Source organism: Caretta caretta, chromosome 3 (genome assembly GCF_965140235.1).
Source record: "Caretta caretta isolate rCarCar2 chromosome 3, rCarCar1.hap1, whole genome shotgun sequence".
Classification (NCBI taxonomy): domain Eukaryota; kingdom Metazoa; phylum Chordata; order Testudines; family Cheloniidae; genus Caretta; species Caretta caretta.
The window spans coordinates 197,990,374-198,016,768 of record NC_134208.1 but is presented as its reverse complement, the minus strand read 5'-3'; the positions used below and the strand labels follow the sequence as shown (position 1 = coordinate 198,016,768).

The following is a 26,395-nucleotide window of genomic DNA, read 5'->3' as shown; positions in this document are numbered from 1 at the left end:
GTAGCAGTTTCAGTCCAAACTAAAACAGCAACAAAAAGTTCAGCAAGGGCTAGTGTGGACAGATTTTACACCAGCAAGATAATTTGAAAAATCTATACATGTTCCATTCTACTTCCAAACGTACTGTCATTCTATGAATGAAATGAGAAGCTGTGCAGGTAATTAAATATTTGCCTTGGGGAATTATTTGCAGTTAATTAACGCCACACACTTTCAGTGCATACCTGCTCTGCAGATTATTAAATTTAGATCAGATGTTAACTACCTGATTTCCTCACTTATCCATCAAAAATTGTTCTCGGCAGGCTTAAGGAACAGCGTCCTATGGTCGCTATGAAGGTCGCTATCTTAAAACAAAAAAACTTCAAATCCAGACTCCAGCGAGAAACTGCTGAATTGGAATTCATTTGCAAATTGGATACTATTAATTTAGGCTTAAATAGAGACTGGGAGTGGCTAAATCATTATGCAAGGTAGCCTGTTTCCTCTTGTTTTTTCCTACCCCCCCCCCCCCAGATGTTCTGGTTTAACTTGGATTTAAACTTGGAGAGTGGTCAGTTTAGATGAGCTATTACCAGCAGGAGAGTGAGTTTGTGTGTGTATGGGGGTGGGGGGGATGTGAGAAAACCTGGATCTATGCAGGAAATAGCCCGACTTGATTATGTAAAGAGTTGTCACTTTGGATGGGCTAGCACCAGCAGGAGAGTGAATTTGTGTGGGGGGGTGGAGGGTGAGAAAACCTGGATTTGTGCTGGAAATGGCCCACCTGTTGATCACTTTAGATAAGCTATTACCAGCAGGACAGTGGGGTGGGAGGAGGTATTGTTTCATATTCTCTGTGTGTATATAAAGTCTGCTGCAGTTTCCACGGTACACATCTGATGAAGTGAGCTGTAGCTCACGAAAGCTCATGCTCAAATAAATTGGTTAGTCTCTAAGGTGCCACAAGTACTCCTTTTCTTTTTGCGTCCTATGGTGGCACTCTGTGCGATTTTAGAAGAAGGAAATGTGTGGAAGTGGCGCTCTAATATATAAACAAATTGTCTCATAACTCTGCTTGTTAAGTTTCCTTATAGGAATCTGTCAGCATGGGACAGTTTTACTGACTGGCACAACTTTGGGGTATGTTTTCCTCTTGATACATATGCACACATCCCCTCGTATTGTTATCACTGGCATTATTATCATCTCAAGAGCAGTATTTATCCCTAAAATTTGGAAAATTTCCATTCACCTTTGACTCTGTAGCCTGTGCTAGCAAGGGTCAAAGGCAAAGCTGTGCAGAAAATGATCCCCAAATGTCTCGGTGATGGGTTGAATATAAAAACATAGACTTTATAGGCCCAGTTGAACAATATATTATCATATAGTTGTATAATATTATTTTCACCACTATAAATGAAACAGTAATGGTGTGGGCTGTATTGCCAAACATTTTCCTTCATATCTTATTAACATTATGCTCTATTTGTATGTTAATGAGGTCTGCAGCTAGTGCAGAAGAATGGGAGTTCAGACTCCTGGTCTAGTTGTTCTTATGACACTGGCTCAATGTACGATCTTGGACAATTCACTTAGCTGGGTCTCAGTTTCCGCATGTACTAAGCAAGTGTACTAACATCATCATCATCATCAGGAGTGAAGTCTGGGACAACTGATGTCAACAGGACTTTTGCCATTGACTTTAATAGGGCTAGTATTTCACCTAAGATATAATAGGGGTTAATGTTTTTAAAGTGCTTATATGAAAAGTGCTACTGTAACCCACACACCTCCTGGATGTGGTGTTCTGTCCCATCTAGTGGCACCGAGACCGCTTAGAGAGAGAGATTAATGAGTCTGCTCTTCAGCCTTAGCTAATAGGCAGATGGTTTTTAGCTCATGCAGTGGAGGCTCTCGTACGAAACTCCAGAGATCCCTGCCTGCTGAAGACCAGGGTCTGTCAGTGTTACACTACTGCTATTTCCAAGAAATGGATAATATAATTAATCAAGTAGATGGGTTATTTTTCCTGTTGTTGGCCATATCTTTGTATTATTTAGCTTGTTAGAAATTAATTTTGTGATTCCATGCTGATTTTCTTATATTTTCTTTACACTTAGCTCCTTGTTAGAAGTCAGTAATGAAGACAACACAACAATAACTGTACAGTTTCTGAAATTAATTTGAGCAATTTATACCTGTGCTATGCTTTTTTTAATTATATTTAATATTATGTTGAAACAAAAAGAAATGCCATCAGAGTAATTTAATACCAAATATGAATCTAGTATTTTCAAGTGCTGGATTCAGGTGTCCTAAGTAGTTTTCAGATGTTGCCACCAGAAAACAACTACAAGATTATTTTGTTTGTTGTTTTTATCAGATTCCTCAAAAGAGTCCGAAGCCACACAAGAGAATGACCCAGCACATCATGCAATGTGTGAAGAAGATCAAGATGAAGGTAAGGTTACCTGTTGAAATTCTTTAAGATGCAAATAGTGAATCAGTTGGGAACCTAAATTGTTTCAGATATAGCCTTCAACTTTTTCACCTGTGACCTTTGTTGCCTCAGGAAAATGTCTACTATATAACTAGTAGATGTTATATGCCAATCAGTCTTGATACTGTCATCTCTAGTGTTACTGGAAAAGGAACAGGCTTCCAGATATCTTATTTTAGCCATGTTGATTCTGGGTCGCCCCAGAGCATTATATTTTTGTTACCAGAAGCCTGCTATATTGGTTTCATTGCTTTATGTAACTTGAGTGTCAAGTACAGGTGGTTTGAAGCAGCTGCTAATCCATACTCTGGTGACAGCCAAAAATATTTATCAGAGAAGGCTTCAGAGCTCCCAGTGATAGACAATTCATCATGGTTGATGCATCAAAATCAGTATGCTCGCAAAAAATAGAACACTATAGTCCAGAGTTTCCATTAAGTGTGGTCTGTTTTGACTACTACTTCATACTAAATACTAATACTGGGGAGGACTTTCATACATATTTGAGCTATTTGTTTTTAACTTTTATAAAGTGACCCCAATGTTATAATTTCTAATTAGAAAGCAAGCAAGCAAACTGGCTTCAGAGAAATATGCTGTATATTGGTTTTGTACCCAGTTTTAGTGTTCTCTCTTCTGTATGCACATAAGTATCCCACTGATGTTATTTCCAATCTTTGATGTTAACAGGACAACAGGATGTTTCCACAATTGATGAAATGAAAACTCAGACAGATTCCCAGAGCTCCTGCATGGAAACAGAAGGTATGAGAAATGCTGTATAAACAATGAGTAAGATAACAGTGACTCATGACTAATTATCAACAGAAGCTGTGCTATGGCATTTGAGGTACCACAGTTATGTCTCTATACCTAGAAGGCCACATTCATTGAATTGCCCTTCCTTATGCCAGATCCAAATTTGGCTCCGAATAGGAAATAACGATGGTATCTCCAGTAACTCTCAGTGGTAAATGCTGACTTTTTAATGGCATCCATTGTAAAAGTAAAAAGTTAAGGGCTAGATTGTGCAACCCCTACTCATGACAGTGAGCACTTAGGTCCCTATCATGCCAGGTGATGAACTCTCTGGTACTAGTCCAGCAAAATATTTAAGCACATGCCTACCTATAAGCATGTGACTTCAGCGGGACTAGTTAAGCTTAAAGTGAAGCGTGTGCTTTACTGGAGTGGGGCCAGAGTGTCCCTTGCAGGATTGAACCCATGTTCACTGGAACTGTCCCTCAGCCTCACTGGCACTGCTTACATGAATACTCAGCAGTGTGAGAAGGATTCTACAATCTGGTTCTATGCTGATGTTTTCAAGGATGAACCTGTAGCATATATTCATCATTTTATTCAACATGAGTTCTGAACAACAAACTGTCTCACTTCTGTTTCCCATCACATCCTATTCAGAGCCCTTGTCAAATAAAGAGGATGCAATCAAGGTCGAGAAGCCAATGACTCCTATAGTAGATGAAAACAAAGAAGAAAGCAAAGAAGAAGAGACAGGTAAGACTTTCTATACATTAGAGGTAGGCAGAGAGTTCAAGTAGGCTGCTGCATGAAATCCAAGTTCTCTTGAAAGCTGTGTTTGTGTTGGTAAGCACAGCTATTTTTTGTTTTACTACAACAAATTTAACTACGGCAACAATTTTCTTAAATGAAAGACGTAGCAAATGAAGATGATATTTTAAGTCTTTTTTTCCAGGTGGCGTTAAAATGTTGTTATGTATTTGGTTGGAAGCCACACAAGAAAACATAAGGGGCAGGAAAGTGATATACTCAAGTTTCAAAATAGCTTTGAAATAAACACACAAGCTGTTTATTGTGGGTTTTTTACATTTACCTTCAAAAACTGCTGATTAAAGAAGCAATTTATCTATATTTAAGTATCCTTTCTCTTAAAGTCAGTGAAAGTACAATACTGAGTGTAGTTGCAATAACTGGATATTTAAACGATTTATGAGGTTATAAATAGAGATTTAACAATTAATGAACTGAAGCTAGTAATTCTAGTAAAGAAACCAATATTTGGAACACACACACATAGAGTCCTGCTGAAGCAGTAATCTTGTCCGAGAGTACAGTATTTAAATCACTATTTATTCTATTGTTAAGAAACACAGAAGTTCAATTTTCAGAGTTTTAGGAATTCTTGTGGGAGCCCTACATCCAGCCAATCATTTATAAAAGTCATGCTCACATAAAAAAAGCAATATATTATGGAAATAATTCTCTAATTGTAAAGCAAATGCAATTATATGACCTTCCTTGGTAGAACATATAGGTCAATTACAGCTTCATATTAAAACCCAAACATGATCTTTTCTGGAAATCCAGGTCAATACTAACTAGATCTTCCTAATGATGAACTCCTTTTGCCAACCACATTGATACTGACTTAGTTGCAAACTCACGTTAGTGGTATTGACACTTTTCTTCATTGCAAACCCAGGTTACACTCCTCTTTGCTTAACAGCATCTTCTCTCTCTCTCTTTTTTTTAATGCAAATCCAACTTGATACTAATCACACACCTCTTTACAACAAGTAATGCTAACGGTATCTGTGTTGTGTTTTATTACTGACAGTGATAATGTAATCAATATAATACTTCAAATCCAGGTAAATAGTACTCCTCTCCTTCAATGCAAATCCAGGTTTTATAATATGGACTCATTCTAATTGCAAATACCAGAACCATTATGTTAGTTTCCTTCTCATAGAAATTATTTACATTTTATTTTATGCCTCATCAAAAGCAACTTTTGCACAAAGTGTACTTTCATATTTGTACATTTCCTTCTCTTTAATACTTTACTGTCCCCTACAGCGAGTGACTGTCATTTAGCTCTCAGTGGATAGATTAGATTTCACCATCTGTTCTACCTAGTATGAAAATATGCCGCATTAAAGAAGGTAATGTCAGAAAAGAGGTGTTCTTGGCACTTTTCCTGTCCCTTATTTAAAAGCTTCTGGGATCAACTAAGTTAAAGGGTCTTTCTGAACATTTCAGAGCATTGTGATTTAGGTGTATTAATGGTACTTACATATCGAAAGTTCATTGATGTTCATGGAAAGACACCCATTGACTTCAGTGGATTTTGGATTGGACCCATAACAGGAGGAAGTACTGTGTTGATTCTACACATGGATAAACTGCACTTGGATAAACCTATAAATGTTTCTTATAGTTTGTTTTGAAATGCATCCTCCTTTAAACTACCTCAGGCTGGGGAAATAAATCAATGCTTTTTAAAAATCCAGACAAGGGAAGGAAAATAAGGCTTTCCCCTTGTTTTATTTCATACTAATGTGTATAAAAATGTGTAGATAATTTTCACAACACATGTTGTAAGCTGCTTTCAGGTTTGATGTACACAGATGCCGCAACATTAGGTTTCAAAGTTAGTCAGCTTGTAAGATGGATCTTGAAAGGAAAGGGGGGTGGGGAATTGAACAGCAGTTGATGCAGATAAAATAGTACAATGAGTATGTCCCAGAGAGACTTCTAATGGCAAGAGTTCGCCTGGCATAAATAAGAGATTTTATATATAACAGTGTCTCATCGAAGCAAAGAGCTGCCTCAAACTAATTCAGTTAAATGTTTTCAGCAGCACCTGCAGGACATTGGAAGTAGAACAAAATAACATATTTTTGACTAGCAACGCTGAAAAAGAAGATAATACTGGAGTGTAATTCCAATGAAATAAAATCCAGTCATACTACTTTGTTTTGATATGAAAAGTGTGCTTTTGATCTGTGGTAAAACTTCATGTGTATTCCAATGTAAAGCAGTGCAGAATGCCATCCTTGTCTGCTTGACATCAGTTCCGTTTTAGGACTAGGCTGAGATATTAGGCTCATCTTGGACGGATATGTACCATGTCATCATAAGAGGAGTGATTGGATTCATGGGAGTTGTCTGTGACCATTCCACATCCATCAGTGGAGGTATGGGACCAGCTAAATGGATAACAGGGGTCAGATCCCCCTTGCCAGTGCAGACCCTGGTGGAAGGGTGTCTGCATATTCAACCTCTCCTCCACTGATAGCCACCACAACCTGAAACATGGTGGCTACTAGTCAGAGGGCGTGTCTACACCTGTCTACACTTACCGGGGATCGATGCTGCAGCCATCGATGCACCGGGGGTTGATTTAGCAGGTCTATTGAAGACCTGCTAAATCGACCGCAGATTGCTCTCCCATCGACTCCAGTACTCCACCAGAACGAGAAGCATAAGGTAAGTCGACAGGAGAGTGTCTCCCATCAACCCAGCGCAGTAAATCGACCTAAGCTACATCAACTCCAGTTGGTGTTGCAGAACTTAGGTCGACTTACCCCCGCAGTGTAAATAAGGCCAGAGAGAGGGCATGTACAGGACGGCTGGGTGAAGCAGCATTGAATCAGTGCGTGCCTTCAGCAATCTCTGCTGACAGGTCTGTTATGGAACCCTTGATAGAACCTAGTGCTGCCATCCTGTGCCAGAATGCTAAGGGGAGGGCAGGTTGAAATGCCATTTGCCTTTCCCTGGGATGTATTGAGCCAGCAGCCTGCACTTCCTTGTGCCCATGGGGTTAACCCAGGCTTATGCAGTGATGCATCCAAACACACACATTTTTTCTTTGGGTACATTTCTGATACTATATAAAAATGAGCTCTTCCATTTCCATCCCATATATTAAGATAGATTTTTTTGGTTGAGGTTAATATTTTTCCTGTTAAACCTAGGCCATTTATATTTTGTAGTGCAAGCTTGGTTTCTCTCAATGTATTTTACAATGAAAAACACTTGGTGTGAGTTCTACAAAAATATTTTTTTCTGAAACACTGATAAAATCAGGGTTAATATTATAGAGGTATCTTTTTTCATACTTTAACTAAAAGTTAATATATTACTTGGAAGCAAAGAAAGAAAAAGAGAGACAAAGCAAGATGCAGTCTAGAGTAACTTTCTTCAGGTATTAGAATCCACTCAATACTAGTCTACAAAACAATTATGAAAACCTGCATTTCTCAGAAGATTAGGGAACAATCTCAAATCCTTTTATGATCACTGACCAAATAGGACATACGGGAAATGCCATACAAATGCTTTTAATCTTCAATTTGGCAATTCTTATATATACGCTTGGAAATCTTGCCATCCTTTTGTAATGGATGGACATGCAGGCTTTAGTGGCATTTTGAATCAGCTCAGTTTTTTTGGTGTTATTTTTAACAGGGCTAATAATTTATAACAAATGAAAATGAAAGTCATATTACTTGGGTGTATATATAGCTGTTTCCTAGCTCTGAGCCTACTCTCTCCACTTACATACTCAGTCTCTCCTTATATAAAGATATTGGATCTGATGATTTCTCTCATCTGTCAACCTTATAGCCTGCTCTACCCCTTGGAGGACAGTATTATGTGAACAGAAGTATCCATTATTTGCCCCTTTTCTGTATGTTGGATAGAATATTGTCTGTTTTCTTATTGCCACCCCATGATATTATCCTACAATTATCGGAGTTTTGGATAGCTCAAAAACATGTTTGTAATCTCTTTTGTCAGAGCAGTTCTGTAGGAGATTTCTGTCTCTTCATTCTAGTCTGGAAACCAGTGCCATTTTCCCAACATCACCTCCTCAGTTTGAGGTGAATATCCTCAGTAGAGGTCCTATTACTGTGACACCTGGAATGCTGCCCCACTCAGAAAAGTGAGAAAGTAAATTCAGAGTAAAATAACTGTGCCTTCCACTCTCTTGTCTTCACAACGCACAGCTGCTAATTTAATGGAATAATTCTTATAAATGAAGGATCCAATTTGGGTAGCTGCTCACTGCCTACACTAGATAGTACAAATGTTTACTTTCTTGTAGCGGTCTGCAAAAGAGCAGAAGCAGAACTGCACTGAATAGTTAGACACAACCCACCACTGAAGGGTACTTTTTAAAGTGCTGTAATGAATCCACATAGAGGCTAAGACATATTACAGTGTCCTACCTATAATTTTGATCCAGAGCTGCCAATATATCTACCAGTGAGTAGGCAAGTAACTGCTTATCCATCATTTGATCCATTCTTCATTTGAACAGCTGAATTCCAGGTCTTTCATCCATAAATTCTTTAGAAATGAATAGGTGCCTTTGCAGTATAAACTTTGAGAAAATTATATATCCTTGAAATCTGGTGAGGAAGATGTCTCAATTTTTCTAATATATACTTGCTTCAAGGATTTTCGCATACATTTGAAGATATTGACAGAAGTCATAAATTCTTTGCTATGTCATTGTTTGCTATGATAAAGAAACAAAATAAATCTCAGAAAGATTTGAAACAAAACTGACATCTTTAGTATGGAGCCACAGTAGTTGTAACTAGCTTTTTTTTGTAAACCCAATTTCTTCTCATCTCCAACACCTTCTCTAAAGAGCTGAAATGGACAAGACGTGTGGAGAGGTGAGATTTTAAAAATGAGAAGTTCTTTGTTTTTTTGGAAAAATCTAATCTATTTTGGAATTTCATGTATCTAAAATATCTTAAATTAGAAACTCCATATGCGTTTATTGAGTTGTCCTAGTGTAACGTCAACAGACCCCAGTCATCAGTGGGCAGGATCAAACCTGGGACTTTTGAAGCTTAATATATGAGTCTCAACTGCATGAGCTAAAAGCCACATCTCTCTTAGCTAAGGTTGTAGCAGACTCATCAATCTCTAGCTAGGTGCCACTAGAAGGGAACAGAGTGCCATACCAAGCAGGCGTGGGTTACACTAGGAACAAAGGGATTGCTGTACTGAATCAGGCCTTTGGTCTGTCTATTCTTTGACAGCGGCCCATGCCAGCTACTTCAGATGAAGTGCAAGAAGCCCTAAAATGAAATGCCTTAGGCTTTCCATGGGAGAAGTTTATTCCTAAGCCCCATCACTTATGTCCTGATGCATGAGGGTTTAAAGACCTCATATGTTTTTAATCCTTTGTAATCCAAGATGATGTGGATCTGACAATCTTCTGCGGATACAAAGCAGTAATAGATAATACCCTCAGGAACAAGGAGGAAGCGGCTAAGGAATTGTGGCTGAGGGTAGAGTGTTCCCAGGGCAGCACAGCTACACATTGGCTCTTAAACAGGTCTGATTGTATAAACACAATCTAGCCCTAAATTTGAAATGCAGCACAGAATTCTGCCGCTACCCAGAAAATACACAAAAGAATTATCCCCAGCTTTGAACATTTTGCATGCGGGGAGAAATTCTGTGAAGTCAAAAACAGGTGAATTGTGGATTTAATCTTGTACCGCATATTTTGCAACAGTCTGATTCCAAGCCATATGAAGAAGTGGACTATCAGAAGAGCAGACATGCTGGAAGTAGCTGGGGTGTGATGAAAACAAAGGTCTCAGTAGAAATCCATGCAGAGTGTACCCCCTGAGAATACTGGCAAGTTTACAACATGAATCATTTTCTGTGCTGTTATTTTTCTAGACAACTTTTTAAAAAAGTTTAAAGTGAATTTTGTGTTTGTGATATGAGCCAGTTAAAGAACTTTCAAAGTGGAATTTCAATATCCAATGAATAGGTCCACTATGGTCAATGGCAATGCAATCTTTACCTTCAGTGAATATCTCTCATCTCTGTTGGAAGAACCATAGCTGGGGTCGAAAAGTAGAGTTGTTTCATTTTCCCCTTTATTGTCATTGCTGACAAAGACCGTACGGTAACTCTATTTTTATGAGATTAGGAGAAATGGCATTCTAGTAGGTTTGTATAGAATCCTTGAATGGCTGAGGGTGATGTATTCATGAGTTGCTTTACAAAGTCTGTTAGTTCTGCAGGTTACAGGGCTCTATTCTGAACTCTGTAGGAGCTAAAAAAGGAAAGTCAGCAGTAGCTCCCCTTGTCCCCTAGTAATTCTGCTACGTAGTCTATGGCTTTGCTGAAGAACCTAAACACAGATAGTGGTATGTGAGGCTTTACAAAGACGGTAGCTGCTCTGTATCACAAAAAATATAGTAGTATCAATATATGAATCAATGACCGTGAAGTACTCTGTCATCACAGTGGAATAGACTACTAACAACTACAAGATTCCAAAGTCATAGCTAATCTACAGGAATCATCAGCTATGTTGTACATTAGCAGCATGGTCCGGTTATTACTGTGCCTGTGACCTGGTTTGGACACCAGTTACAACCCTCTAGGAGAAAATAATGTGATGATATTCTCAATAACTGAAAGAAGTTCTGTTTCTTTTCATTGTTCTCCCTATATCAGGCTAGAATGAGTATCTGTAAAGAACAGGTGGTGCAAGCTCTGTTTTAAATTTTAATTATTTTTCATTTCTTTCACTGGGAGGATTCCATCTTTCAATGTGTTAATAAAAATAGAAACCATTAGGGAATCTTGCAGCTTAAACATTTTGCCACAGTCATTTTATGACATCTGCTTTGATAGTAGGGAACAAAAAAGAAAGAAGACAAGCAAATACTTTTTACAATGATGGCGTTTAAAGTTTGTAGCGTTTGATTGTTTTCTTCATTTTATTGCCAGCAAGCAAAACAGAAATGCTGTCAAAATGAATTAGCCATTTTTTTCTCCACTTAAAAGATATTGTTAATTCTGAAAATTTTTGCAATGTGGCTTTTGTTTTGTTCAAATAACCAATTTTTGAATAGAAAAATACTGAATAGAAGTACTGAATAGAAACACATTCAACATTAAATCTAATTAAATAACTGTTCAGAGATCTTCCAAAGAAAAGAAAATCTCTGAGAATCCTAATAAGAAATTGGATATTTTTCAAGATATTTACCACAGTAATAGTGCCAATAAGCATATAAAACTATATGAAATCCCACTGAAAAGCAGATGATTTGAACTTTTAACTTTTAAGTCATTTTAACTTTTCATATGTTTATGGTATTATTTTATGATGTTAGATGTTTTGTACTTGTGATATACATGGTTTAAACAGCTTTAAGACAATGATAATGACCTTTTAACGTAAAAAAATTGGTAGATAATGGAATCCTTATTTCACATTGTGTTGAAGATTACCAGTCTTTGGTTTTAGCATAAATCTCCGGAGAATCAGCAGTAGCTCCTGCAACTGAAACACATACTTGTTTCAAAACATATCAAACGGCATCCAAGTACATAGTGAAAATAATACATTATATAGGAATCTATTCTTTCTGCTGAATTGTGAGTTTAACTCCTATTAATGATAACAGGAACTTCATGTGCGTATTAAAATAGATCCAAAACGCCACATTAATTCCTGGTGTAATTTCATTTTGATCTATCAGGGAAGTCACATCAGGGAAGAATTTGGTCCAACATGTGTATATTTTTGTGCTTCTTAACATTCAAAAAGTAAGAGTTCATGTTATTTTTAGTGAATCACGTTGATAGAATTAGTCCAGGACAGGGAATGGATTTACATGTTTGGGTCCAACTCAATTGTCTCTATAATTGGCATTAACAGGAATCTATAACTGCTTCTTCACTGCCTTACATCTTGTGTAATCATTTAAACCTGTGCAAAGTGAGGGCAAAGTGCTACTAAATCAGAATTCTATATGCCATGCAAGTGGTGGTAGCATTTTACATCTACCTTGCACAAGTATTAATGACCACACAAGGTGCAAGACCCTACATAGCTAATGAATATTCATTAAATAAATTCTGTAGGATGCTTTCATAACTGCACCTTTAGAAGACCCAGAGACTGGGGAATAGATGGAGGAAAGCAAGCAGTGGAAGCGGAAGACTGGATAGGTCTCTTTTGTCTCAAGTGTAGAACAAGAAAGTGTTCCATAAGAGTAATGCAGTTGTGGGATGAGCAGTCTAAAAACATCCTCTCAGTCATCCCTTCCTTTTTTTGACCCTGCTCTCTCCTCTCCCACTAAGCTTATCTGTGATTCTGTTCCCTCCTCCACCTCTGCAATTCTGTCCCAGGCTCCTCTCTTTAAAGACCAAGGGCCAGATTCTCCCGTAGTTTATGCCTGCTTCTGCACAGCCCCAAGTTGTGGTGTCACAAAGCAGGCACAACCTCCCTTGCACAGAGATCGATGGGGACAGGGCCAGCACCATCCAAATAATGAGCAGTTCTAGCTGAGGAGGAGATGTGTGCAGGGTAACTAATCTGGGGAATGCACTGATTTTAGCACATCTCTGCTGCAGTCTCTCTGCAGTCCTGTGGCAACCCAATAGAAATTAAAATGGTCTCTAACCAGTAGAAACCCCAAGCAAGGGAAGCAGTGAAAATATCATGTCCTCACTCAGCTCTTCCATGGTAGTGTCTTCTCCTCATTTCTTTTAAGCCACTTCTTTCTGTTTTTCTGCCTGTTACTCACACTTTTCCAATAGTTGACTTTCTGTCCCCTCACCTTTTCTTTATACAGTTGAGCATTCAGTCATACAGACCTCACCATCTGGAACAGCTTACCTGCCCTTGGTTGACTCTCATCAAATCTCACCTCAAGATGAGTGTGAGGTAACCATCAGTATGCTTGTGCCCTAGTCCTAGGGAAGAAGCCTAAGATTGCACACACACACACACCTCATTCTCCCTGCACGCACGCACACACACACAGGCTGCAACTGCATGAAGCAGTGGGATCCACTCCCACCTCAATCCCTCAGGGGGTCAGTGGATTCATCAGAAGTGTTCAACATCTCCTCTCTCTGCAAGTACCTTTTTCCTAATCTTTCCCGCTATTAAAACTATCAGAACCAACTTGCTGAGCCTTTCTGATGAAACTTGACCATTCCACCCCTTTCTTCCTGTCCTGCCATAATCACGGATGCCACAGAGCCTGCACATTGTGTTGCAACCAGCATAGATTGCACTTTCTTTGGATAGACTATAATCAGCTGCCAAATGTTCTATGAATCTTTTTTGTATGAAAGGCACTAGACAAATATGAATTGCATTGTGCTTTTTTTTTTCTCCTCCCTTACTTTATACTGAGCAGGATGCTCACCACTGTAATTGTTCCATAGCTAACACTTTCTAAACAGAACTCGATGTTCAAACATTTCACAACCTTTTGAGTATTCTTCTCATGTGCTTAGAAGTCATCCATCATTTTCAGCCCTGAATGCTTTGACTTCCAGTGCCTTCCTTAGTGCACAAAGGTAAACCACAAAACCACCTAAATTATTATTTCAATGGAGTGGGGTCTTTATCCTGAAATGCTGGGCACTGATGTCTTTGCTCCAGTCCTTTTCTTTTGAGGGTATGAAAATGTTCCTGTTGTGGTCAATCATTGGTGTGAAGTGTATGGTTTCTCTAATAATCATATGTCACAGAAATGATGTTCCTGCTCAAGGTACAGGGCTTGCTAGCTGACATGAACAGACCAAATACATCTTTATGGTATTTAGCAGAGCCCCTCAAAAAACACTCAATATCTATTTTATCTGTCAGTTCTTAAGACGACATGTTTGTATGTCCAGTGTTTTCTCAGTGGAGTAATAAATTGAACACTTACACCTTTTTCACATGGATTAAAAAAATATGTTAAACAAGTTAAAACATTTTGGATTCTGAGGGCAAAGGAGAATAGACCTTTCCTCAATACCACCTGACCTGGATCACAAAAGTGTGAGGTCACAGATCAGTGTGGCAAGGTTACGGTCTGAGTGACTGGAAAGAGTTCACAGGAAGCACAGCTCTGGGTTTCCAGTTTATTTACAAGCCTCTTATTCAGTCAAAATAACACAAACCAGGAACGTCCCTGCCCATGTTTTCTTGGCTCAATTTGGTAGTCTGTGAACACCAATCCAAAACCAAACGAGAGAGCATAACCAGGACAGAGTTTCTATCTCCAGAGCTTCTTGGCCTGGATTCTGGTCAGCACATGGTTTCCTCTTCTCTTTTGAATGTTTTAAGCACAGCTGTGTTGAGCTGCACCTGATTTCATCAGCTAAGGGAGTCGACCCTAGTTAGAACTTCAAAAGCCCTGATGGGAATTAACCCAAATTAGACCCATTGTCTGGCCACTGTCTGGCTTGTGGGGCCTATTTAGGGTGAGGTACAGCCTACAGAAATCCCACCAGAGGGCTCAGGGATTCTTCTACACCAGTGGTCCTCAAATTTATTTAATCTGGCCCCCTTTCTTTGTGTCTGTAGTCGTTTTTGTCCTGCCCTCCTCCTCCTCCTCCTCCCCGCCCCCCCCCCCCCCAAAGTACATATACAGGCACCCAGCTCTGAAGGGAGAACAGAGAGCAGCGGCTGCTGGCGGGGCACCCACCTTTGAAGGCAGCAGAACAGAAGTAAGGGTGACAATGTGAAAAGTGATATTTGTCATTACTTTTCACAGCAGACTTAGCACCCATTGCCCCCCTTACTTCTGTGTTGCTGCTGCTGTCCCGGGGCTGACAGCCGGAGCTTCGCTGCCTCCCGGTGAGGGAATGGGAAGGGCTGGTGGGGGGAGGGGAAAGAGAGCACAAGCCTGGGCTGCCTCCCCTGTGAGGGATTGGGGAGGGGGGAAGGAGAACCCAAGCCCAAGTGGCGGGGGTGTGGCTGTTGGCATTGGGGCTCCAGCTGTGCCTTTTATCCCCGATCTTCGGAAAACATAAATAAAAGTAGATAACTTGCGACGCCCTTGACATATTCCCAGGCCTCCGACCTGCCCCATAGTTGGAGAACCACTGTTCTACTCTAAAACAGTGGTAAGTGGGTATAGTGAACAACTTCCCCTTAGAATCCAGATGTACTAAACCGGTACCCTCAGTGGTTTTTGTTTATCCTGCTTCTTGGTCTTCCAAGGTCATACCTCTCCATGCTTGTTAAAACTATCTGACCTTCTTGGATCTGCAGCATTGGGCTGGACATATTCCAAGAAAAGTCTTTAAAACAATATTTCTAGTATTGCCTGCTTTGGGTTGGTCCTAAAATTTTGAGAGAACAGACCTTCTAGATGTATTTCTGCTTCAGGTGCCAGCTTGAAGTGCATAAGCATGAAAAAATAGTGATAAGAAATAGATATACACAACACCTGTTTAAAGGATCCCACATTGTTTCACAAACTGATTAATATGGTGATCATATTATCGACCTTTGAAATGCTGCCCCCCACTGGCATCAAACACCACAATTATTTAACAGCAATGCTACATGAACGTGCAACAGTTTAAGATGCAAAGTGCAGAGTACCTCTCCCAAACGGAACAGCAAGGGTAATTTGGGGTGGAGGAATGCAAACTGAAATTTGATTACAATCTTGGGGTTAACACCATTGTTTTTCAAAAGTTGCCATGGCATTTTTAATGACCACAAGTCATCAGGACCTTGTTTTTATGTCTCATTCTAAAGACAGCACCTTCCAATAATGGAGTGTCTTTACCACTTCTGGCAGCTCCTATTTAATCCTTAAGAGTCTGACCTGCCTAATCCTGTTTAGCTTTTGAAATATGACTGGATCCCAGCAGAGCATGATTTAACTACATCAAACTGAAATAATGTGGAAAAGATGATCTGTACATATTCACATTTCTAAAAAGAAGTTACTGTCTTTTTGACAAGAGTTCGGGTGCTGCTTATTGCATCAGAAGCACCTTGCTTATCCCTAGCGTGCAGCCATAGTCAGCTTAACTCTCACACCGATAATTTGTGGGAAGAGAGAACATCATTGTGTTCTTCATTTAGATCCCATTTGTGATTTTCACAGTTCATGGCTGACAACGCCACTTAAGATAGCGTTATACTACTGCATGTTAAGAAAGTGTCCCCCTAAACTCTACACATTTCTCTAGTGAATTGTAAAAGACTGGAAAACACCGAGGAGTCTTAACCAGGTCTTAAGAGGCTGTAGCACGTGAACTGTTTGTCATACTGAATAAACACCAGGGCATGCATTTAAAACCTAAATGCAGGCTCTTCATCTGTATGTAACCCACGCACCTCCTGAGTGTGGTGTTCTGTCCCCTCTAGGGCACCAAGACCACTTATAAATCAATGAGTCTGCCCTACAGCCTTAGCTAAGAACCAGTGGGCTTTTAGCTCGTGCACTAGAGACTCATGCACTGAAGTCCCAGGTTCGATCCCGCCTGCCGATGACCATGGTCTGTCGGTGTTACAAGCAGAGGCTCGTCTGGGATTTCAGCTGGGAAGTCTCTGAAGCTCAGGACATGGTTCCTCAGCTAGGGGAAGTTTGTAACCCACCCACCTCCTGTGTGTGGTGTTCTGTCCCATCTAGTGGCACCAAGACCACTTAGAGAACAATTAATGTGTTTGCTCTACAACCTTAGCTAAGGGCCATATGGCTTTTAGCTCAAGCATTTAGCTCCAGAGGACCCAGGTTCGATCCTGCCTGCCGATGACGGGGGTCTGTTGGTGTTACATGTACTGCCAAGTACAACAGAAACTCCTCTCTGGCTGGCTGTGTGGTATTCATTTAAACAGAGCTCCATCTGCAGGGCCTCTGAGACGCGCAAAATAAAAGGAGAGAGAGATGAAGCCGTTTTACAATCTAATTCCAATTAAGGGGCCTTCCCTCCCTCATACATTACCTATGGTTTTTAATTAACAGACATTTCTTGGGGAAAGCTGACCCAATTCACTTGCTTTCAAATTCTTTTTTTTGCTAAGAGCTGTTGTTTTTGCTGAGCCTCCTAAGCTTGTTTGCTGGCTTTCACAGGCATTCCAAGCAGTAATGGTCTCATTGACCCAGTAATTAAAGGAATCCTGTACCTTTTCACTCCGGCTAGGCTGTCCCGTTTATTCTTCCTCATTGTTCTCTTTGCAACACCACTAGCAGATGGCCAGAGATTTTTCACCCTTTCAAAAGCTTCATGTTTTTCCCATCTCATCAAGCATGTCTCAGCCGTGCTTAATTAGCTTAAGGCTTTTCAGCCCCCAGGGGAGATCAGTTAAAGACCTGAGCGATTTCAATAAAGAGCTTGAAAAGCAAATCCTGAAAGGTTAGGCATATCTGCAAGAAAGCACAATATTACTTGGTGGCAGAGACCATTTGTTCACTCGCTCGCTTCTCCCCGCCTTCTATTTTTAATTTTCAGAATAGTCATGAAGCCTCCTGGGTTTCTGTCTGTGTTTGCGTGTATTTGATAGGTGGCAGTATTTAACTGAGGACTCTGACCCTCAGGCTAGGTCAGAGTTCAGATGCTTTTAACTGATTTCAATCATGAGCTCATGAGTAGGCACCCTTGAGTAACAGAAAACTGCAAACACAATTAGCTAGCCAGCTCTATAAGAATCTGTTGGGTATTTATTATTATTATTGACAGGTTTCAGAGTAGCAGCCATGTTAGTTAGTCTGTGTCCGCAAAAAGAAAAGGAGGACTTGTGGCACCTTAGAGACTAACCAATTTATTTGAGCATGAGCTTTCGTGAGCTACAGCTCACTTCATCGGATGCGTTCAGTGAGTTATTTGAAACTAGCATGTGAGCTTTATTTACAGATCAGAGCAGTTGAGATGAAAGCTAGATTAATTAACAGAAAAACAGATTTGCATCCTGCTTTGTATTTGACATGGAACAGCATTTGTTTTTGCATAGTCACATATGTACTTTTATTATTAATCTTAAGTCATTATCCATATATCTAATTATCTAGTTGGGCAAGGGCTTTTTAAAAAATCTTTTTTTCTCATACCTCACACTAGGAATTTGCTTAAATGTGTGAAGCACAGATTTTCTGTGGGATGTCAGATACACCACAGATGCCTCGTGGACATTTGCCATTTTATTGAATTATATACTCTGTGCTTTGCGTGTGCAGGCAAGTGAGAGGACCCAAGCGTCAGGTGTTGTGTATCAGTACAATTAAGTACCTACTAATTTAGCCATTCTAGAGATAAATATTTGAATATAATTAAAATTGCTAGATGTAAATGCAAAAAATCAATTTTTACATGATAGGAAAATGTGGGATTTTCCCAGTGAAATCTATTATTTGACCTAAATTGCTGCATTTTTTCCAGCAAGATTTGTGTTCCAGGGTTAGGATTGACAACTTTCTAATTGCTGAAAATTTGACACTCCAGCCCTGACCCCACCCCGCTCCGCCTCTTCTCCCGCGCCCCCCACCCCTTCCAGGGAGCTGGTGTGATTGAGCAAAGATGGTGCTGATTCATGAGACTTAGAACATCATGAGAGGGTTAAAAGACATGTTTGTTCTTTGCCTTTTGGAAAACTTTTTTCTCATATTTGATTCCTTTCTACAACAAAATTCTCCACACAAAAATCATGTAGGGTAAAACCTGAGGAGCGTTCATTAACTGACTTACCTGTTCTGAAGGTAGGCTTTCCCCACATACCTTCTCGGGGACTTTTTTTTTATTTTATTTTTAAAAGAGAAAACTGATTGCACACTCAAATGAAGCAAACCTAATGAGCAGTTTTAGTGTGGTGTTATACAAATACATATTGACATTTACCCAATGTGCATCTATTTGCAATTGTGTCTTAATACTTAGGCCTTGTCTATATTACAAAAGTTGTACAGTCTTAACTAAATTAATTTGAAGTCTGTGCAGTTAAATAGGAGATACCCCCTAACGTAGATGCACTTGGACCCATTTAGAGTGTACTAGTAAATTACTAAATTAAACTAAACTGATTAAAGTGAGGGTTAAACAGGTTTAAGTGTATCTACATTAAGTGAGAAGTACTACCACCACCATTAAGATCCAAAAACAAAGTTTAAAAATCTTCCTATAACTTCATTAAAAGCCCATCCCACCTCTTTTCTATGTGTTATTAGATACCAAATGGTCCAGGAATGTGGGTTTTTTTTCCTTGGCGTGAGGGCAAATGAGAAGTTCCACAAACTTAGGAAAGGAGTGTTTCAGCCTTGCTAAAACTAATAGCTCAAGATAGTGCCAAACAAACCTGGCAGCATCTGTAATTCTGCAATAAAATGCAGCAACCCTTTGGCCAAGCTGCTGTTAGCTACCCACCCCATTTTCCATAGTCCTAATCATCTTGTTTCTGTTTTAGAATCTCCAAATTTGGTACAAATGTTATGGCTTCTGGCGTATTATGCACAGGAAGATTTGTTTTGTAGAAATTAAGTCTTTTTAGGTGCCTAACTAGTTCTTTGAAAAGCTGGCAAGTGACTTTTGGCTCTTCAAGGAAATGTTGTAATGTAAATCAAATTTATTTTAAAAATGGTCACTAGAATAAGCATCTCAGAACAGTGTTTGACTAGAAATGTATTAATCTTGATAACTCACAAAAAAGTAGTCTTGCCTTACTTCCCAAAGTTGGGGGGGGGGAGTAGTAACTGGCATTGAGGGGTGTTGGGATTGTAGGGGCACTAACTGGCTTTGAGGAGGCTTGCAACTGTGTGCCGTGCCTGCCTCGGAGTTTGTGATAATGCTGCAGTTTAGCCGACAACAACATATTCTACTGTACTTTTCTAAAAAGCTGAAATAATACATGTCTCCTGGGAAAGAAGATGAATTTTTCCCTCCTATACTAAAAGATGAGCCATGCCAGCATCAAGGCAAAAAAACAAAGCTGTTTTAATGTAGCTTGAGGTGAGTTTTCTTTCTGTATAAGATTAAATTAGCTAAACAACAAAAGACACCACTCCCTTTCAGTGAATAATTACACTTTGACAGCAGTTACTTTAAATAATTTTGCATGATACTGTGTTGTCATAAAGCAGATTCTGTGGTTGCTATCAGCTAGCATAAGAAGGGCATGCAGCTGTATATGGCTCATACGTAAGGCTGCGATTTAGTCACGGAGGTCATGGATTCCATGACTTCCAAAGACTTTCGTGACTTCAGCCAGTGCTGGCTGGGAGCTGCAGAGTCCTCTGTCACCTGCGGAGGCAGGGAGCTGTGGGGTACCCTCCCCCGCCCCGCCCTAGGCGGCAGGAGCCCCCAGCAGTTCCCAGCCACCGTGGTCAGCAGGAGAAATCCCTGGAACTCCCGGCCACTGCGGGTGGCAGGGGGTACCCCCACTGCTCCCTGCTCCCCACGCCCGTCATCCCTGACCTCTGCAGCTCCCAGCCGCTGGCAGCAGGGGGACCCCTGCTGCTCCCGGCTGCCCCAGGTGGCAAGGGGGACCACCGCAGCTTGGAGCCGCTAGTGGAGGGGGACTCTGGAGCTCCGAGCCCCAACAGGTGGGGGGGCCTTGGAGCTCCCAGCCCACAGCTGCTCCCCATGCTCCTCATTTTGTCAGGGATATTTTTAGTAAAAGTCAGGGACAAGTCACTGGCTTCCGTAAATTTTTCATTATTGACTGTGACCTGTCCATTACTTTTACTAAAAATATCCGTGACAAAATCTTTGCATTCCTCATACATCCTCAGATGAAGAGCTGAGGCAGTTAGATTTTAGGAGGGAAACAATGGTTGTGGGAATAGTTGTACATTGTTTGCTCCAGTGTCCTTGTTACACTTACTGGCTAAGCATAGACTAGAAGCATAAGATTGCAAAACTGGGGAGGGAAAAGTAGACACTGAGGCCAGAGTTATAACACAAAAGATCCTGCAGTTGCTCCACATAGTTCTGCAAAAGGCAGAAGTTTTCTGGGTTGGTTTGGTATGTTTTTATCATTGTAAGTTGTTGGCTATCTTGTGGGGAAGGGGAGCTAGATGAGGTAGGTCTGTAGAAGACGGAGAGGTGATATGAGGTGAGAAGAGGAAGAGGTGAAGTTCATAGGATAAAAGAAAAGGGAAAATGTATGGGGGCCAGGTGGGAAAGAATGAGGACAGAAGTGATGAGGGTGTGACGGAGGACATGGGGACATGCTGGACTGGGTAGGACCACTGAGGGTGCAGGGAGGGATGACATCAGGAGACCTTCCAGCCTGTAAAATCTTTCTGCTGTCGCTCCAGCTGATGAATGGTGGAGTTATGGGGAGATGGGGGCCTATTGTAGGCCACCTAGGGGCAGACTACTGAGTTTGGGGACTTTCCAGCCAGGAGCACAGCAGCCCGTGTTCCTTTTGTGGTTAAGTGTTTCAACAGAATATGAGGGTGTGGGCCTAGCTTTCTCCTGGTTTACTATTGTTACTCCAACTTGTACGTGGTGAATATCTGAGCTCATTTACAGAGAACTGACTGGAGGATGACAATCTCATTTCATGGCAACTTTCAAGATTTCAAATTTTGTTTTTGTTCCACAGTGGAATAAAACAAAACCAGTTGAACATGTTCATGAACTGCATGTGTGAGACACTCTATAGCTTGATGGATAGAGTATTGTCCTGATGTGTAGGGGACCCAGTCCTGGCTGTACCTGATTCAAAAGAGAGGGTTTTTTTTTAATCCCCGGTCACTCTGAATCAGGCAGAACATGGACTTGAACCTGGCTCTCCCACATCACTACCCTAATCACCTAACTACAGTCTCCTTCTCTCTTTGCACCTTCAGCCCAAAACTCTTTCCAACAAAAGTTTAGTGGAACCCAATACATCTCCACAAAACATTTCAGCTTCAAAAAAACAGCATATTTATATTTCAGAGGTTTATCATTGCAGGGCTTTATATAAGTGTTGCTACAGGTCACACAGGCTAAATCTATTTGCCCATTTTCCAGCTTTTGAAAGGCATGTTTGGAGAAAAAAATGATTCCTTAGGTGTGATATGCTAATCATTTTTGCATTGCACTCCGAAGAGGTGGCCTTTGCAGGCAAACTATACAATCTCATCAAAAAGCTACTGCACGTGATCAAAACAGCAGCTCATGAAGAGCAGCACTTTGATGATGAATGGCACAAAATGACGTTACACAAACTCACTCTGGGGAATGTAGTACTGTGTCACCCAGAGTCACCCGGGGCTGGAGAAGACACATTAGTTCAGAATTAGTTAAGTTTCAGTTAAGCAGAAGTAAAATGAATCTGACCCTTGAGGTTTGTTGTAACAAACACATCACCATGGAGGAGATCTGTTATTTTTCTCCAAACCACTTCAGCTAGGTTTAATTTTGGTCTGTTTTTATTTTCACTGTTATGCTTTCCACTGTATAGTAAGAGCTAGAATACTAACTAGTTTCCTGGGTAATGAATTGCAAGTATATTGAATACATGAAGGAACATCAACACTTTGCTGGTAAGTGACATGTGTGACAGGATCGGGCTAGATGGCTATAGAAGAATAATAGAAGGCAGATATATTAGCCCCAGGCTAAGTAGGTCCCTTTTCCCTGGGTAAGGTAACAGGGAAGGTTCCAGAACAATCAGGAACCTTCCGGAGACAATTAAGACAGGCTGATTAGAACACCTGCAGCCAATCAAGAAGCTGCTGGAATCAATTAAGGCAGGCTGATCAGGGCAACTGGGTTTTAAAAAGGAGCTCACTTCAGTTTGTGGTGTGCGTATGAGGAGCTGGGAGCAAGAGGCACTAGGAGCTGAGAGTGAGAACGCGGACTGTTGGAGGACTGAGGTGTACAAGCATTATCAGACACCAGGAGGAAGGTCCTATGGTGAGAATAAAGAAGGTGTTGGGAGGAGGCCATGGGGAAGTAGCCCAGGGAGTTGTAGCTGTCACGCAGCTGTTCCAGGAGGCACTCTAGACAGCTGCATTCCACAGGGCCCTGGGCTGGAACCCGGAGTAGAGGGCGGGCCCAGGTTCCCCTCAAATCCTCCCAACTCCTGGTCGGACACAGGAGTCGTTGACCTGGACTGTGAATTCAGAAAAACGGCCAAGCTGAGGGCTGCCGTGAAGCTCCAAGGCGAGCAAATCCGCCAATAAACGCAAGACCCACCAAGGTACAGCAGGAACTTTGTCACACATGCAACAGGCTCAATGGCGTTTTTCCAGAGTCTTGCGTTATTATTATTGTTATTATTTATTATTTTATTTTTTATTATTTGTATTAGTGCCTGGAAGCCTCATTGTGCTGGGTACTGTACAAACACAACAAAATACAGTCCCGGCTACAAAGAGCTTCAGTCCAAGCGTAATAGTTTTGAATCTTTATCAAACCATTTGGGGCTTTCTCTCCGTGGCCTTCCAGTAGGTCTGCCCCTTTCCTACAAACCTAGGCTATCTAACCAGTGAATTCTCTCATGACCCATAGTCTTTACAAAGTATAGCACTTAGACATTGCAGACATGCATTACAGAAATGCTTTAGACAGATGCCATCCACAGGCTGTTTCTAGAGCTGCTCAACTCCCTTTCTACCCTATGAAAATTTGTTTTTCTTTTAAATGTTTGGGATTTGTATACAAAAAAACACTACAAGTTTTAAGTCAAAATTGCTGAAAATAAATTTTTTTCACAGAAACCTTTTTAGTTTTCGGGGAGGGGTCCTGTGAAATCCTGAGAAACTCTCTTGAAAACAGAAAAGGAGGACTTGTGGCACCTTAGAGACGAACCAATTTATTTGAGCATAAGCTTTCGTGAGCTACAGCTCACTTCATCGGATGATGAGCTGTAGCTCACGAAAGCTTATGCTCAAATAAATTGGTTCGTCTCTAAGGTGCCACAAGTCCTCCTGTTCTTTTTGCGAATACCGACTAACACGGCCACTACTCGGAAACCTCTCTTGAAAACAGACATTTCCTGAAAAAATTCTATTTAGACATAAAAAGAAAAGGAGTACTACTAACACGGCTGTTACTCTGAAACCTGTATTTAGACATAAAAGCTCTCTTCTTTCTGAAAAAGCTTTAAGGGGAAATGTGTGAGCAGCTCTAGCTGTTCCTTTCTAGTCATTCCCCCTCTTACCAAGACGTTTCCCCTGTCTTTGAAGGGGATGTTGTGGGCGCCAGTAGCAGTGACAGCATCTATGCAAATGGGCTGGCTATTGATGAGTACCACTTCTGTGTGCTCTGGGCCTGTGCATTGCCTCCATTTGTGGGGGAATCTGTTGCATGGGTGTGAGAGTGAGGCAGCCAGGAACTTTGAAAGAGTCACTGGGAGCTGCAGCCATGCTGTGCCTTTGAAGGACGAAGGCAGCTTCCAAAGCGTCGAACTCAGGGAAAGGCGAGGCACTTTTTTGAGAGACCTAGAAAGCTTGGCTCGGATTGTATTTTTTCTGAATTTTTCCACTATTGCAAAACCATAAATCTAACACACATTCTAATTTAGACACTGATGTGGACTTCAGTCCTGGAAAATCACCCTTTCTGCATCACTCTCGCTGTACATATCTGTGCACAGAGATTATCATTAAAGAATCAGCATTAGCCAACAGTACCATATAGTGCTAGCTGTAATTACCATAGGCTGAGGAGGAGCAAGGATGCTCTGTGGTTAAGTAACTAGACAAGGGCTCAGGAGATCTCAATTCAGTTTCCATCACTCCCAAGTGATCAGCACCTAGCTGTTCCCATTCACAGCAATGGGCTCTCAGCATTTAACGAATCCGGTCCACCTCATTGAGGTGCCTAAATGGGAGCAGAGCACTTGGAAAATAATATTTCACCTTATTTAGGTGCTTCAGTAGGAATCACAGGCGAAATAAGAAAGCAACACTTTAGGTATCTTTGTTATTTAAATTGTAAGCTCTTCAGGCAGGGGACTGCCTCTTCCTCTGTATATGTACAGCCCCTTCCTGTAGGTTGTGCCATAATATAAATGATAATAATAATACTTAGAATAGATTTTCTGTGCTCACAGCTAGCAAATGTTGACCTTTTAACAGCATTCACTGGAAACATGCAATGTATATAGTTATTGGAGGGAAGTCCATTGTTGAGTTTCTTTATGTTTTTTGTAGTTTTTAAAGCCTTTAAAGCCGTGCAGCGCAGAAGAATGGAAACTGTAAACAACATCACAAATTGCATAGAGTTTTAAACCTATAAAAGAACTCAAGAGATGATAATAGTAAAAAACAAAACCAAAAACTAATAAACTTTGATTGTAAGACTGAAACTAGAATCCACTGTTGGCAGAGCTGTACATATAGGAAGCATGGTTTGAGGCCAGTGCCTTAATTCTGGGTGAAATCACTCCTAATCCTTTATGGCTGAATCCTTCCATTTTATCTGTGACCCTGGGGAAATGTCTGCTAAGGGTGAAGTCACTTGCACCAAGAGATTAGCAATCTTTGCAGTCTTTGGAAAGCTGTTGTTGTTCCTATGAAAGTAAAAGATGCTAAAGGATTTGGGGAGACTCTATGGAAAATGGCAATCCTCACACTGACTTACAAGTTCTTTCTGACCTTGACCAGGAGAATTAATGTACTATTAGATCCTTTACAGGCTAATTCTGACCTAGGTTCCATGTGCCATTGGAGGCTCCTTTGTAGTTGAGATGAACTACTAGTATGGGTAATCTGAAAAAGACATTGCTACCAGTTGGATGGAGTCACTTTTTCAGGCTGGTCTTTTTAAATCTTGTGCAGTGGAAATGTATGTTAAAGGAAAACTTCAGGTATTCTGCTTGTCTGAAAGGACACAAGATAAGAAGCCCTTCTTTATACATAAATCATGAAATCTGGTCCAAACTCTGCAGTACTTCTTTAGCAAGGAGTGTAGCCTGAGGAACTGTAACTTGCTTTTAACTTGTGTGCCTCATCCTCCTCTAGTGGGATAGAAGCCGGCTATCTCTGCTAGTTAATAGATACTCTTATAGCTCATTTGGTAGAGGTCAGGGATTTGGTGCTGAAGGTCCTCAGTTGAAGCCCTGCTGACAATCCACAGGCGTGTGGGAGGTACTGTAGGAGTGCCAAACACTACTGCATTTGGCCTCATAGTTCACTGATTAAAAATTACAGGTGGCATTTCTAAGTATCTCACTTACCCAGCAGCCCTATGCCAGCTGACCCTAGGGTGACCAGATGTTCCGATTTTATAGGGACAGCCCCAATTTTGGGGTCTTTTTCTTATCTATTACCTCCTACCCCCTGTCCCGATTTTTCACATTTGCTGTCTGGTCACCCTAGCCGACCCTGGTCAGGACTGGGACCTCACCTGGTCCAGAATCTTGTCAACCTATTAATAATTCAGGCAAGCAGGAGATTTCAGGAAACATTGCAGATTTTA

The 26,395-nt window shown here is 40.8% G+C and overlaps 1 protein-coding gene across 5 annotated transcripts in view; it reads left to right on the top strand.

Moving 5' to 3' along the window:
• Positions 1-26,395, top strand: part of MACROD2 (mono-ADP ribosylhydrolase 2) — a 1,333,204-nt gene that overhangs the window by 1,276,943 nt on the left and 29,866 nt on the right. For all 5 annotated transcript variants that reach the window (XM_048842624.2, XM_048842625.2, XM_048842623.2 and 2 more), the window contains 3 exons: positions 2,366-2,443; positions 3,173-3,247; positions 3,902-3,997. In XM_048842624.2, coding sequence (XP_048698581.2) covers positions 2,366-2,443; positions 3,173-3,247; positions 3,902-3,997 — 249 coding nt within the window. The remainder of the gene's footprint in view (positions 1-2,365; positions 2,444-3,172; positions 3,248-3,901; positions 3,998-26,395) is intronic.